At 46.2% G+C, this 13,340-nt stretch overlaps 1 protein-coding gene across 1 annotated transcript in view; it reads left to right on the plus strand.

The window, feature by feature from the left end:
- Positions 1 to 13,340, plus strand: part of LOC126194872 (peptidyl-prolyl cis-trans isomerase Fkbp12) — a 48,210-nt gene that overhangs the window by 14,368 nt on the left and 20,502 nt on the right. Inside the window, exon 3 of the mRNA XM_049933217.1 lies at positions 10,173 to 10,285. Coding sequence (XP_049789174.1) covers positions 10,173 to 10,285 — 113 coding nt within the window. The remainder of the gene's footprint in view (positions 1 to 10,172; positions 10,286 to 13,340) is intronic.

Genomic DNA, 13,340 nt, shown 5'->3' on the forward strand with positions numbered 1-13,340 from the left:
CGAAAGTGCGTTCGTGGGTGCGACAGTTTAATGAAGGCAGAACATCGTGTGACACCAAACCGAAACAACCTCGGGCTCGCACAAGCCGGTCTGACGACTTGATCGAGAAAGTGGAGTGAATTGTTTTGGGGGATTGCCGAATGACTGTTGAACAGATCGCCTCCAGAGTTGGCATTTCTGTGGGTTCTGTGCACACAGTCCTGCATGACACCCCCTGCGGGTCCGGGGATTAGAATAGGCCCGAGGTATTCCTGCCTGTCGTAAGAGGCGACTAAAAGGAGACCATCCCCCTCACGGGGGTAGTTAGCGCCTGCGTCCGGAGACGGACGGTTTCCCGACCTATAATCGTGGTCTTTTTGGTTTTTCACTTCTCGTTTCTTCATTCCTTTTGTTGGTTCCTTTTTTTGCTCTTCTCCACTTCACTGTCTTCCTTACTCTTTCCCTTGACTTCTCCTTGCCTTCTCATTGCCTTTTTCTCCTTGCCTTCTCATTGCCTTTTTCTCCTTGCCTTCTCATTGCCTTTTTCTCCTTGCCTTCTCATTGCCTTCTTCTCCTTGCCTTCTCCTTGCCTCCTTCTCCTTGCTTTCTCATTGCCTTCTTCTCCTTGCCTTCTCTGGTCTCCGCCTCGGCGTTTGAGACAGTCTGTCCTCTTTCTCCCTCTCTCTTCTTTTTCCTCTTCTTCCTTCCTCCCTGTGCGTGTCTGAAGGCCGACCCACGCGTTCGCACGCGTAGCCGGTGACGGGGTAACGCGTAAGTCCCCGCCCTGGGTAGACATGTAAGGCACGCGCGTACCCCCTGGTAAAGGCCAGGCCCGGGGAGGGGTGATTGCCTGAGCTGATACCTTCTGACCATGCCGATTGGTCCCTCCGTCTGTTTCTCGGGAGGTGTGACCTGAGGTGTAAACATTCACCTAAGGCGGGAGTGCCCTCTGAGAGGGTCCCCACAAGGAAGGAGCGCGCCATCGGAGACGCTGGCAATCATGGGGGATTCCTCCGCAATGGATTCTACTCCATCGCTTTCGACTTCGACCCACAAACGGAAACGTGACCAGCCAACAGTGACAAAAATACTACCGCCTGCCCCACAGTTCCTCGTCGTTTCTCGATCTGAGGAAGGAAAGGATTTTTCCTCTGTCAACCCTTTCGTTATCCAGAAGGGCGTCGATGCCATAGCTGGATCTGTCAAATCTTGTACCAGATTGCGTAACGGTACCCTATTACTCGAAACTGAGAGCGCCTTTCAGGCACAAAAACTGCTTCGGGCCACACTCCTTTACACATTCCCTGTCCGGGTGGAGGCTCACCGAACTTTGAATTCGTCTCGTGGTGTGGTCTATACTAGATCCCTCGACGGCTTGACTGACGAGGAGATTCAATCTTTCCTCGCTGAGCAGGGCGTGACGGCTGTCCATAGGGTCATGAAAAAGGTCAACAATGACCTTGTACCGACCCGGACACTTTTCTTAACCTTCGATAGTGTTAAGCTGCCATCGCGCATCAAGGCGGGCTACGAGGTCATTTCAGTTCGCCCCTATGTCCCGACACCTACGCGCTGCTACCAGTGTCAGCGTTTCAATCACACTCGACAGTCTTGTTCCAATGCGGCTAAATATGTCACTTGTGGCAGGGATGCCCATGAGGGTGACTGTCCACCTCCGTCTCCTCGTTGTGTGAACTGTCAGGGTGACCATGCCGCATCCTCCCGCGACTGTCCTGTCTATAAGGAAGAACGCTGTATCCAGGAAATTCGGGTCAAAGAGAAAGTGTCCACCTCGGCTGCTCGCAAGCTATTGGCTAGTAGGAAGCCCACGCTGCTCCCAGCGGGGAAATACAGCACTGTCCTCGCCTCTCCTCGGACTACCCGGGAGGTAGCAACCCAGACATGCGATCTGACCTTCAGCACCACGGTCGTCCGTTCGGCCAGTGCTAAGATCGCGCGGTCGACGTCTCCTCTTCCTCCCATCACCCCACAGACACCAGCCACTTCATCAGCTTCTGCTCAGTCGAAGACCCCGAAGTCAGATGCACGGGCCTTCAAGAAGGAACCATCCCGTGCAGACTTCCTCCGTTCCTCGACCTCCCAGCCTTCGACCGGTACTTCCACCAAACGTCCTTCTAAAAAGGCGCATAGGAAGCACAGTTCTCCTTCTCCGCCGCGGCGCCTTTCTTCTCCTGCGCCACCCAGCGGTTGCCGCCCCAGGCCGTCATCCGTTTCGCCTGGCCGCACCGCTGGTAGCCGAACGTCTGGCCGTTCACCGGCGGAGGAAGCTCCCCCTCCCGGCCATCCTCCTGAGATGGCCGATGACCCTATAGACCCCATGGACGATGACTGTCCGCCTCCTGCTAGCGGCGGCAGTGCTCGCTCGAAGCCAGGCCCTAAGCGGCCTTCGAGGTGACCCCTTCTCTCATCTTCCTTTTCTTACGATGGCACTTATTACCTGGAATATTCGCAGCATTCGCTCCAACCGAGAGGACTTGAAGTTGCTGCTCCGCTCGCATCGTCCGCTCGTCGTAGCCCTCCAGGAAACGAAGCTACGCCCATGCGATCAAATTGCCTTGGCACACTACACCTCTGTGCGTTTTGACCTACCCCCTGTGGTAGGTATCCCAGCTCATGGAGGGGTTATGTTGCTGGTCCGGGATGATATTTACTACGATCCCATCACGTTGCACACCGGCCTGCAGGCAGTAGCCATCCGCATTACTCTCCCCACTTTCACGTTTTCCTTTTGTACCGTTTACGCTCCATCGTCATCTGCCGTTACCAGGGCAGACATGACGCAACTTATTACTCGGCTACCTGCACCATTTTTGTTAACTGGAGACTTCAATGCCCACCATCCTCTTTGGGGCTCTCCAGCATCCTGCCCGAGGGGCTCCTTGTTAGCAGACCTTTTCAACCAGCTCAATCTTGTCTGCCTCAATACTGGCGCCCCTACTTTTCTTTCGGACACATCTCATACCTATTCCCATTTAGACCTCTCTATATGTACTCCCCAACTTGCACGCCGGTTTGAGTGGTATGCACTTGCTGATGCATAATCGAGCGACCACTTCCCGTGTGTTATCCATCTCCTGCAGCATACTCCCTCTCCGTGCTCCTCTCGTTGGACCATCTCCAAGGCAGACTGGGGGCTCTTCTCTTCCAGGGCGACCTTTCAGGATCAAACCTTCACAAGCTGCGATCGTCAGGTCGCACACCTCACGGAAGTCATTCTCGCTGCTGCTGAATATTCCATCCCTCACCCTACTTCTTCTCCACGTCGCGTACCGGTCCCCTGGTGGACCGCAGCATGTAGAGACGCTTTACGTGCTCGTCGACGTGCTTTACGCACCTTTAAACGCCACCCTACAGTGGCGAATTGCATTAATTATAAACGATTACGTGCTCAGTGTCGTCGTATTATTAAAGAAAGCAAGAAAGCCAGCTGGGCTGCTTTCACCAGCACCTTCAACAGTTCTACTCCTTCTTCTGTTGTCTGGGGTAGCCTGCGACGGCTATCTGGCACTAAGGTCCACTCCCCAGTTTCTGGCTTGAAGGTCGCGAATGAAGTCCTTGTGGCCCCTGAGGCTGTCTCCAATGCCTTCGGCCGCTTTTTCGCCGAGGTTTCGAGCTCCGCTCATTACCACCCTGCCTTCCTCCCCCGCAAACAGGCAGAGGAGGCGAGGCCACCTAACTTCCGCTCCTCGAATCGTGAAGGTTATAATGCCCCATTCACCATGCGGGAACTGGAAAACGCACTTGGCCGATCACGGTCCTCCGCTCCAGGGCCTGATTCTATTCATATCCAGATGCTGAAGAACCTTTCTCCTGCGGGTAAAGGTTTTCTTCTTCGTACTTACAATCGCATCTGGATTGAGGGACATGTTCCCGCATGCTGGCGCGAGTCTATTGTTGTCCCGATTCCTAAGCCGGGGAAGGACAAGCACTTGCCTTCCAGTTATCGACCTATCTCGCTTACCAGCTGTGTCTGTAAAGTGATGGAGCGAATGGTTAACTCTCGATTGGTTTGGCTGCTCGAGTCTCGACGCCTACTTACCAATGTACAATGTGGATTTCGAAGGCGCCGCTCTGCTGTCGACCATCTGGTTACCTTGTCGACCTTCATCATGAATAACTTCTTGCGGAAGCGCCCGACCGCGGCTGTGTTCTTTGATTTGGAGAAGGCTTACGACACCTGTTGGAGGGCGGGCATTCTCCGCACCATGCATACATGGGGCTTTCGCGGTCGCCTCCCTCTTTTTATTCGTTCCTTTTTAATGGATCGACAGTTTCGGGTACGTGTGGGTTCTGTCCTGTCCGACACCTTTCGCCAGGAGAATGGGGTGCCACAGGGCTCAGTTTTGAGCGTCGCTCTCTTCGCCATCGCGATCAATCCAATAATGGATTGCCTCCCAGCTGATGTATCAGGCTCCCTTTTCGTGGACGATTTTACCATCTATTGCAGCGCGCAGTGTCCACGTGTCTTGGAGCGCTGTCTTCAGCGTTCTCTTGACCGTCTTTACTCCTGGAGTGTCGCCAATGGCTTCCGTTTTTCTGCCGAGAAGACGGTCTGTATTAACTTCTGGCGTTACAAAGAGTTTCTCCCACCGTCCTTACGACTCGGTCCCGTTGCTCTCCCACTCGTGGAGACAATCAAATTTTTAGGCCTTACCTTTGACAGGAAACTTAGCTGGTCTCCACATGTGTCATATTTGGCCGCCCGTTGTACCCGTTCTTTAAATGTCCTCCGTGTTCTCAGTGGTATGTCGTGGGGAGCGGATCGAACCGTCCTCCTTCGCCTATATCGGTCGATCGTCCGCTCCAAGCTGGGTTATGGGAGCTTCGTATACTCCTCTGCACGGCCATCCATCTTACGCCGCCTCAACTCCATACAACATCGGGGTTTACGACTTGCGATCGGAGCATTTTATACCAGTCCCGTAGAGAGTCTTCATGCTGACGCTGGCGAATTGCCACTCACCTACCGGCGCGATATACTGCTTTGTCGGTATGCCTGTCGGCTACTGTCAATGCCCGACCATCCTTCTTATCGTTCCTTTTTTGACGACTCTCTTGACCTTCAATACGGGTTGTATGTCTCTGCCTTGCTACCCCCTGGAGTTCGCTTTCGTCGCCTCCTTCAACACCTTGATTTTTCACTCCCTGCAACCTTCCGAGTGGGCGAGAGCCGCACGCCACCTTGGCTCCAGGCTCAGGTCCGCGTTCACCTCGACCTCAGCTCGCTCCCAAAAGAGGTCACCTCCGGTTCGGTCTACCACTCCCGTTTTTTGGAACTTCGCTCGAAGTTCAACAACATGACTTTCATTTATACAGATGGCTCTAAGACCAATGACGGGGTCGGGTGTTCCTTTATTGTCGGGGCACAAAGTTTCCAATACCGGCTCCATGGCCATTGTTCGGTCTTCACAGCTGAGCTCTTTGCCCTCTACCAGGCTGTTCTGTACATCTGCCGCCACCGACATTCTGCTTATGTCATCTGCTCAGATTCCCTGAGCGCCATCCAGAGCCTCAGTGATCCGTACCCGGTTCACCCTTTCGTACACCGGATCCAACGCTCTCTTCAGCAGCTGGTGGACGTCGGTACGCCGGTTAGCTTTATGTGGGTTCCTGGCCATGTCGGTATCCCTGGGAACGAAGCTGCAGATGCCGCGGCCAAGGCTGCGGTCCTCCAGCCTCGGACAGCTTCTTGTTGTGTCCCTTCGTCCGATTTTAGCAGGGTCATTTGTCGGCGCGTTGTGTCGCTGTGGCATGCCGATTGGGCTGCACTTACCGACAACAAGCTTCGGGCCTTAAAACCTCTTCCCGTGGCTTGGACGTCCTCCTCACGCCCTTCTCGGCGGGAGGAGGTCGTTTTAGCAAGGTTAAGAATTGGACACTGCCGGTTCAGCCATCGCCATCTGCTGACGGCTGCGCCGGCGCCGTTCTGCCCATGTGGGCACTTGCTGACGGTTAGTCACATTTTAATGTCCTGTCCCGATCTTAAAACACTGCGCCTCGATCTTAACCTGCCTACTACTTTAGATGCCATTTTAGCGGATGACCCACGAGCAGCTGCTCGTGTTCTTTGTTTTATCAATTTGACAAACCTCGCTAAGGACATTTGATGATGTTTTTTAATCCTATGCCTGTCAGTCTGTCTTTTATTGTGTTTTCCCTTTTAGTTGTTGTTGTCAACTTGTGCCTCGCGGTGCATTCTTAGAGTAGTCAGGGCGCTAATGACCATTGAAGTTGTGCGCCCGAAAACCACAAAAAAAAAAAAAAAAAAAAAAAAAAAAAAAAGTCCTGCATGACGACCTGAATATGCGAAAAGTGTCATCCAGGTGGGTGCCACGAATGCTGACGGACGACCACATGGCTGCCCGTGTGGCATGTTGCCAAGCAATGTTGATGCCCAACGACAGCATGAATGGGACTTTCTTTTCGTCGGTTGTGACAATGGATGAGACGTGGATGCCATTTTTCAATCCAGAAACAAAGCGCCAGTCAGCTCAATGGAAGCACACAGATTCACCGCCACCAAAAAAATTTCGGGTAACCGCCAGTGCTGAAAAAATGGTGTCCATGTTCTGGGACAGCGAGGGCATAATCCTTACCCATTGCGTTCCAAAGGGCACTATGGTAACAGGTACATCCTACGAAAATGTTTTGAGGAACAAATTCCTTCCTGCACTACAACAAAAACGTCCGGGAAGGGCTGCGCGTGTGCTGTTTCACCAAGACAACGCACCCGCACATCGAGCTAACGTTACGCAACAGTTTCTTCGTGATAATAACTTTGAAGTGATTCCTCATGCTCCCTACTCACCTGACCTGGCTCCTAGTGACTTTTGGCTTTTTCCAACAATGAAAGACACTCTCCGTGGCCGCACATTCACCAGCCGTGCTGCTATTGCCTCAACGATTTTCCAGTGGTCAAAACAGACTCCTAAAGAAGACTTCACCGCTGCCATGGAATCATGGCGTCAGCGTTGTGAAAAATGTGTACGTCTGCAGGGCGATTACGTCGAGAAGTAACGCCAGTTTCATCAATTTCGGGTGAGTAGTTAATTAGAAAAAAAAAATCGGAGGCCTTAGAACTTGAATGCACCTCGTACATATGACACTCACTAATATACAGCTAGGCTACTGATAACTCTGTTAAAACCTTTCTCACATACACATTTGTTAGGTTCTCCAACTCCCAACGAGGTTGCCACCTAACCTAGACCTCAGGCTGTTCTACAAATCAGTTACCATGACCATGATTTTTATAAGGGGCCATTACAATATCTTAGCCCCATTCTGAAAAGGGCTATTGATTTAAACTTGTGGAGATATTTCAGTCAGATGTGAACTAAGCAAATTATTAGTTATATTATGAAGTCTGGGGCATTAATCTACAGAAAACTGAAATTAGTGATTTTTATGGTCTAAACATTCCATTTATTCATTCAGGTAATTGAGAGATCCCAGGAGAATGCTCAGCAATATGGAGCATGTCAAAATAATGTTATCACAGAGATAGTTATGATAGTTTGGCATTGTAAATTAAGAGCATTCAATGTTGTAAAATGAGATTAATTTACCAAATAATACAGGTGCTGAGTTGTTGAATAGCATGTAAACAAGAGTGAGAACTTTGTTAGCTTTCGGACAAATCCTTGTACAGAGCTGTAACTTGTTAATCTGCCCATTCCTCACATCTGTTTTACATATTTAGTAAATGTTTTCCTGTCGTGTGCCACCCAGTTTTACCTTCAGTATTCCTGTATAGTGTTTACTTATACTTACCACTCTGCAGTCATTTGCATTACGCTTCCTCCCACTGCAGTAAAATCCCAACCCCAAAGGGACCACTGTCCCATCTGTATTAGTCCCGAAAACTGCCACATACTGTTCCTTAAATGTTTTTTAGACCATTGAATTCTCCCAACAGCCTAACCATAAAAAATTTTCCCTCTGTAGGTGCCACCCCTCACAGCAACCTCCAAGTTTTGATTCTGCCAATCTCTTAGCTCTCATTAAGTTGATACGTGGTGGTGGTGGTGGTGGTGGTGGTGGTGGTGGTGGTGGGCACTCAACAGCATGGTTACCAAGAGTCAGAATGTCTTTTGATACTAGAGAAACAAATCCTTGTGGTACATAAATCCCTGAACCACCCAGTGCCCTTGTGACCCATTAAGCAAAACTATACAGAACCAACTCCCTAAACACTGTTGGAAGAAAAAATGCCCACATGAGCTACACTGGTGGCGATTTATTTAGTTTGAGCAGTGTGGTATTAAACTGTACGATTTATACATTTAATCAAAGTGAGGGAGCTATCTGAGAGCCGTATTTAAAGAGATCCAACTTGTAAGTGCCCAAACAGATCTGCATTTCACATAAAATTGGTTGTACACTTTGTAATGTCATTTATTACTATGTAATGCTGCAAATTAGCAATTTTGTAAAAGGTAGTGATGCCATGATATTACATGGAATGGAACTGACAAAATTGTAGTTTGGATTAGGCAAGGAAGGAAAAAGATAGCTGCTGATAAGACCTGTTAGCCTTGTCTGGAAATGTGGCACAATGGAAGACTTTGTTATGGATGTTACATATGGCATTGTCAAGCTTTTTTAGAAAGCCTTAGGTTGAGCTAATTTAAATAATACAGCAGTAAATGAGGATGATTAGAGAACTGTGCTGGTGTCAGTGATGGGATTGGTGCTCCTAAAACAATGAAGTAGTGACAGTTCTCTTTAAACTTTGAGACAGAAGTGTCAGCTTCCACAACCGTTATTTACCAGTCAGGTAGGATAGTGTTTTGAAGATTTTAGGCAGTCCAAAGTACTCAGTTCTACCCACAAGGAGTTTTGTATTTTGTCTGGAATACCTGTCGTGTATCCCTTCGCAAAGAACTATCCACTTACTTTTACTTGCAGGTATTCTGGGTCTGATTAAGCAAAAGATGGATGACTTTGGCATAGTGCCAAACTCGCCGCAGCTGTTACTCACTTTTGCAGTCAGTTAAATTTTAAGTATTCAGGTGGATATCGTAGCATATCAATGAAGTTAATCAAAGAGTGCTCATGTGAATTGAGTTCTATCTTAAGTTATTTGCGTAATCACTCTCTTGTCAGCAGAACATTTCCAGACTGGCTAAAATATGCTGAAGTTAAGCCTCTTTATAAGAAAGGGGATAGAGAGACACCATCAAACTATTGACCAATTTCACTTTTGCCAGCTTTCTCAAAAATGTTTGCAAAGGTTGTGTTCAAGCATCTCCTTAAGCATCTGACTGCAAATAATATATTGTCAAAGTCACAGTTTGGATTTCTGAAGGATTCTCATATAGAGAAAACTATTTACATTTACAGTGAGAATGTACTTAATTCATTAGATAATAAATTAGAGGCTACTGGAATTTTCTGTGACGTGTCAAAAGCCTTAGACTGTGTGAACCACAGCATTCTCTTAAGTAAATTAGAATATTATGGTGTCACCGGCAGTGCTGCGAAATGGTTTGAGTCTTATCTAACAGGAAACAAAGGATGTCGTTGCGAAATACCTGTGCAGTAAGCAGTCTGTATTCATCTGACTGGTAATTAATTACATATGGTTGTCCTCAAGGTTCCATCTCGGGACATTTGCCTTTTCTTGTGTACATTAAAACTTCTCATCTGTTACATTTCCAGATGCTAAATTTGTTTTGTTTGTAGATGATACAAACATTGCAATAAGTGGCAAGTCAAGTACAGATTTAGAAACAGCTGTTAATCAAATTTTCATTGACGTTAAGTGGTTTAATGCTAATACACTGTCATTAAACTTTGAGAAGACCCACTATAAACAGTTGAAAACCTGTAAGAGATTTCCTTCCAGCATGAGTATAACATATGAAGGCATGTAGATCAAAGAGCTTGACAGTGTTAAATTTCTCGGATTACAACACTCTAATAAATTGGGTTGGGAAGGCCATACCACAGAATTGCTTAAGCGTCCAAACAAGTCTGTATTTGCCGTGAGATTGCACGCCACATCATTATTTTAGAGGACAAAGTTGTCATCCAGTATTATTAGGTTCAGTTGGCCCATTTTGTCAGGCACATATGACAATACAATAAAGGAAGAATATAATGTAAGTCAGATTGACATTTTATTTTGATATCATATTAAGAAATGATGTTAACTTCTTATGTTACAGGTACACTAGAAAATGGTGTTAAATTTGATTCTTCGAGAGATAGAGGTGTACCATTCAAATTTCGATTAGGTAAAGGTGAAGTCATTAAAGGTTGGGATCAAGGTGTAGCACAGGTAAGTTGTTTTGTGGTTTGTTTTTGTAACATGTATTTCTATTTGTTGCTTTCCTCTGCTATTAATAACCTGGCAAAGTGAACTGGTTATCTGATGAGGGTGGCAGCACTGCTGTTTATGCCTGAGAAACAGGGAGAGGAGGTAGTTATAGCATAAACTGCAGTACTCCGTGAAGTACCTATTTAGAATAAGAACGGTAATAGGATATACACTACATCTGGATTTTGCTGATCGAGATGCTTCATAGGCAGTATCCATAAAACTACCCTTACTGTTTTGCTGTGTCACTATTTTCCTCATCTGTGACTTGACTTGTTGCCTACTGTTTCTTGTGGATGGTAATGCTGACTCGTTGTTTGAATCTATGCCAACTGATTTTACTGTATTTTCAGATTCATTGTGTGCAAAGTGTCTCTCCTCCTTAAACCTCACACACTTTCTGGTAATTGGATAGGTAAAAAAATCTACTTACCAAGTGGTGGCAGGATGACACACATAAAAAGGGTTTTATGTATGCAACCCAGTGGCTCCTTCTGGCAGAAGGGTTGAAGGGAAAGGAAGAGGGGTGAAGAAAAGGGACTAGATAGGTTTAGGAAAGGGGTTAGAGAGGGAAAGACTGGTAAGTCTCCCTTGATCCAGGGTTCTGAGTGACTTATCCAAACTCTATCCCATTTCCGAAACCTCTCCAATCCTTTCCCATCACTCCTCTTTCTTCCTCTTCCCCCCTTCTGCCAGGATGGGGAGCCACTGGCTCTTAAAGTTTATATACATGCAACCTTTATTTTTTTTATTTTTTGGTATGTGTATTCTGCCACTTGATGAGTAGGTTTGTTATGTATCCAATCACATAATATTGTCAAAAATTTTCATTGTTACGCAACTTTTTTGGCTTGATACACAGCCTTTCTAGTCTTGTAATGCCACAACAGTAACAACAGTCACTGGAGAAAAGCAAACCAACTGCATGGTGGCAGGTAGCATTTTTGGTTAGTAACACTGAGCTCCCAGTAGCTAACATAAATCTTTGTGGTGGAAAGGTCTAGAAGGTCCACTCGGACTTGAGGTGAACTGAAAAGCTGCTTGAATGTAAAAGCAGTGAAGTCATTATGGAAATTCCTGGATTCAACGGTATGTAAAATGAGGTAAAGCTCATAAGTTAAACACAAATTCCGTAACAAATGAAAAAGCAGCCTGTTTAAACTGATCCTGTAGCATTTATTTTTAGTATTAACACAGCAATGGATCTTGTTGGTAACAGTATTTCGAGCACATGTACACAAAAACTGCAGTATAAATGTTACAGTAAAACTACATGAAGTTCAACGTTCTCTCTCTCTCTCTCTCTCTCTCTCTCTCTCTCTCTCTCTCTCTCTCTCTCACACACACACCACACACACACACACACACACACACACACACACACACACACACACACACAAGTGTACAGATTGTGCACTATTGGGTATGCAGCTGGATAATGTCATCTTCACACAACACAATACTTCAACAGACCAACTGGCCACCATCTTCAGGTGAGGATGTTGATGCACAAGCTAACTGGAACTGTGTTTCCAGCAGAATCAGCAACTCCCTTATGAACCACAACCAGTCCACTGCAGCAGCACTGCTGACCTCAAGGGAGAGTGAGCTAGTGGTGCACCAGTGGAATAAATAGGCAAAATGATAAATCATTATTAGCTGAACCTTAATTAAAAGAATCTGCTGGTTGAAATGAAGACCACTTTTAATACCAGCTAAAATAGAATTCCACATCTTAAAGGTAAATCCTTTACCCTTTTATTATATCAGATAGTACAATCTCAATAGATTCCCTTAGAACACATTCCTGGTAACAGGAAGCAGAGCAATAATATGCGTCTTGTTATAAATCATCTGATATCCCTCCTAGTGTTCCGCCACTGCAGATTTCTCTGGCTGGACCAAACTAGTGTGATGATGGTGTTCTACACATCTGTCTTGAATAGTATGGATAGTTTGGCCAATATTCCATCCTTCAATGACAAGGAATTTTGTATACTCTGGGTTTCCTGATTCCCAAGTCATCCTTTGCCGATGGAAGGAGGGCACTGATCTTAGCCAGTAGCATAAACACACTTTTGCTGTCATATCTTCTTAAAATTCTGAAGGATACATTCCTCGCAAAAGATGAAATAGCAGCATATTTGCAAGTATCCTCACTTTGAACAGTGTTTTAGATACTTTGTCTCCATCCTAGTATCAGATTTACAATGGAAGTTGAAAAGGATGACTTTTCTTGGTGATTTGGTTTATCGCCATGACAATGAGATTACGGGGCATAGCAGAGTATGTAAACCTATGCATAGTGATCGTTATCTCCATCCGACCAGCTGTCATCCACTACACCAATGCATGGGGGTGTTGCAGACTTTGGAGAAGAGCCTATGCCATTTCCGATACAGAAAATTTGATACCAGTATTGGACCATCTTAAAATTGTTTTTAAGCAAAATAGTTATGCTGACCAACAAATACCTATGCCATGCTCTTTCATTCAAACTGTCAGGGAAACTTGTAGATCTGTTGCTTTTCTATCTTTTGCGGGAAATACATACTTGAAAATTTCGAGAATTTTAAGATTGACAGCAAAAATGTGTTCATGCTTTGGCTAAGATTAGAGCCATTCTTGTCAGTAAAGGATGACTTGGGTCTGAGGAAAATCTGATCATACAAAATTCCATATCATTGAGGGGTGGCATATTGGCTAAACTATCCGTAATATTCAGCATCTGTGTGTCGACACCACCGTCAAACCATTTTGCTCCAGCCAGAGAAATTCAGTGGCAGAATACTATCTTAAAGAGTGACGTCAAGTGATGTCTAATGACACACAAATGATTGCTCTACTTCCTGTTACTGGGAATGTGTTCTAAAGGAATCTATCGAGATTCAGTTATCTGGTAATATTAATAATTGGGATAAAGATTTCCCTTCAAGATGCGGAATCTGATTATAGCCGATACTAAACAACAGTGGCCTTCATTTCAACCAGCAGAGTCTTTTAATTGAGGTTCAGC

The sequence above is a fragment of the Schistocerca nitens genome, chromosome 7 (assembly GCF_023898315.1).
Source record: "Schistocerca nitens isolate TAMUIC-IGC-003100 chromosome 7, iqSchNite1.1, whole genome shotgun sequence".
Classification (NCBI taxonomy): Eukaryota; Metazoa; Arthropoda; class Insecta; order Orthoptera; family Acrididae; genus Schistocerca; species Schistocerca nitens.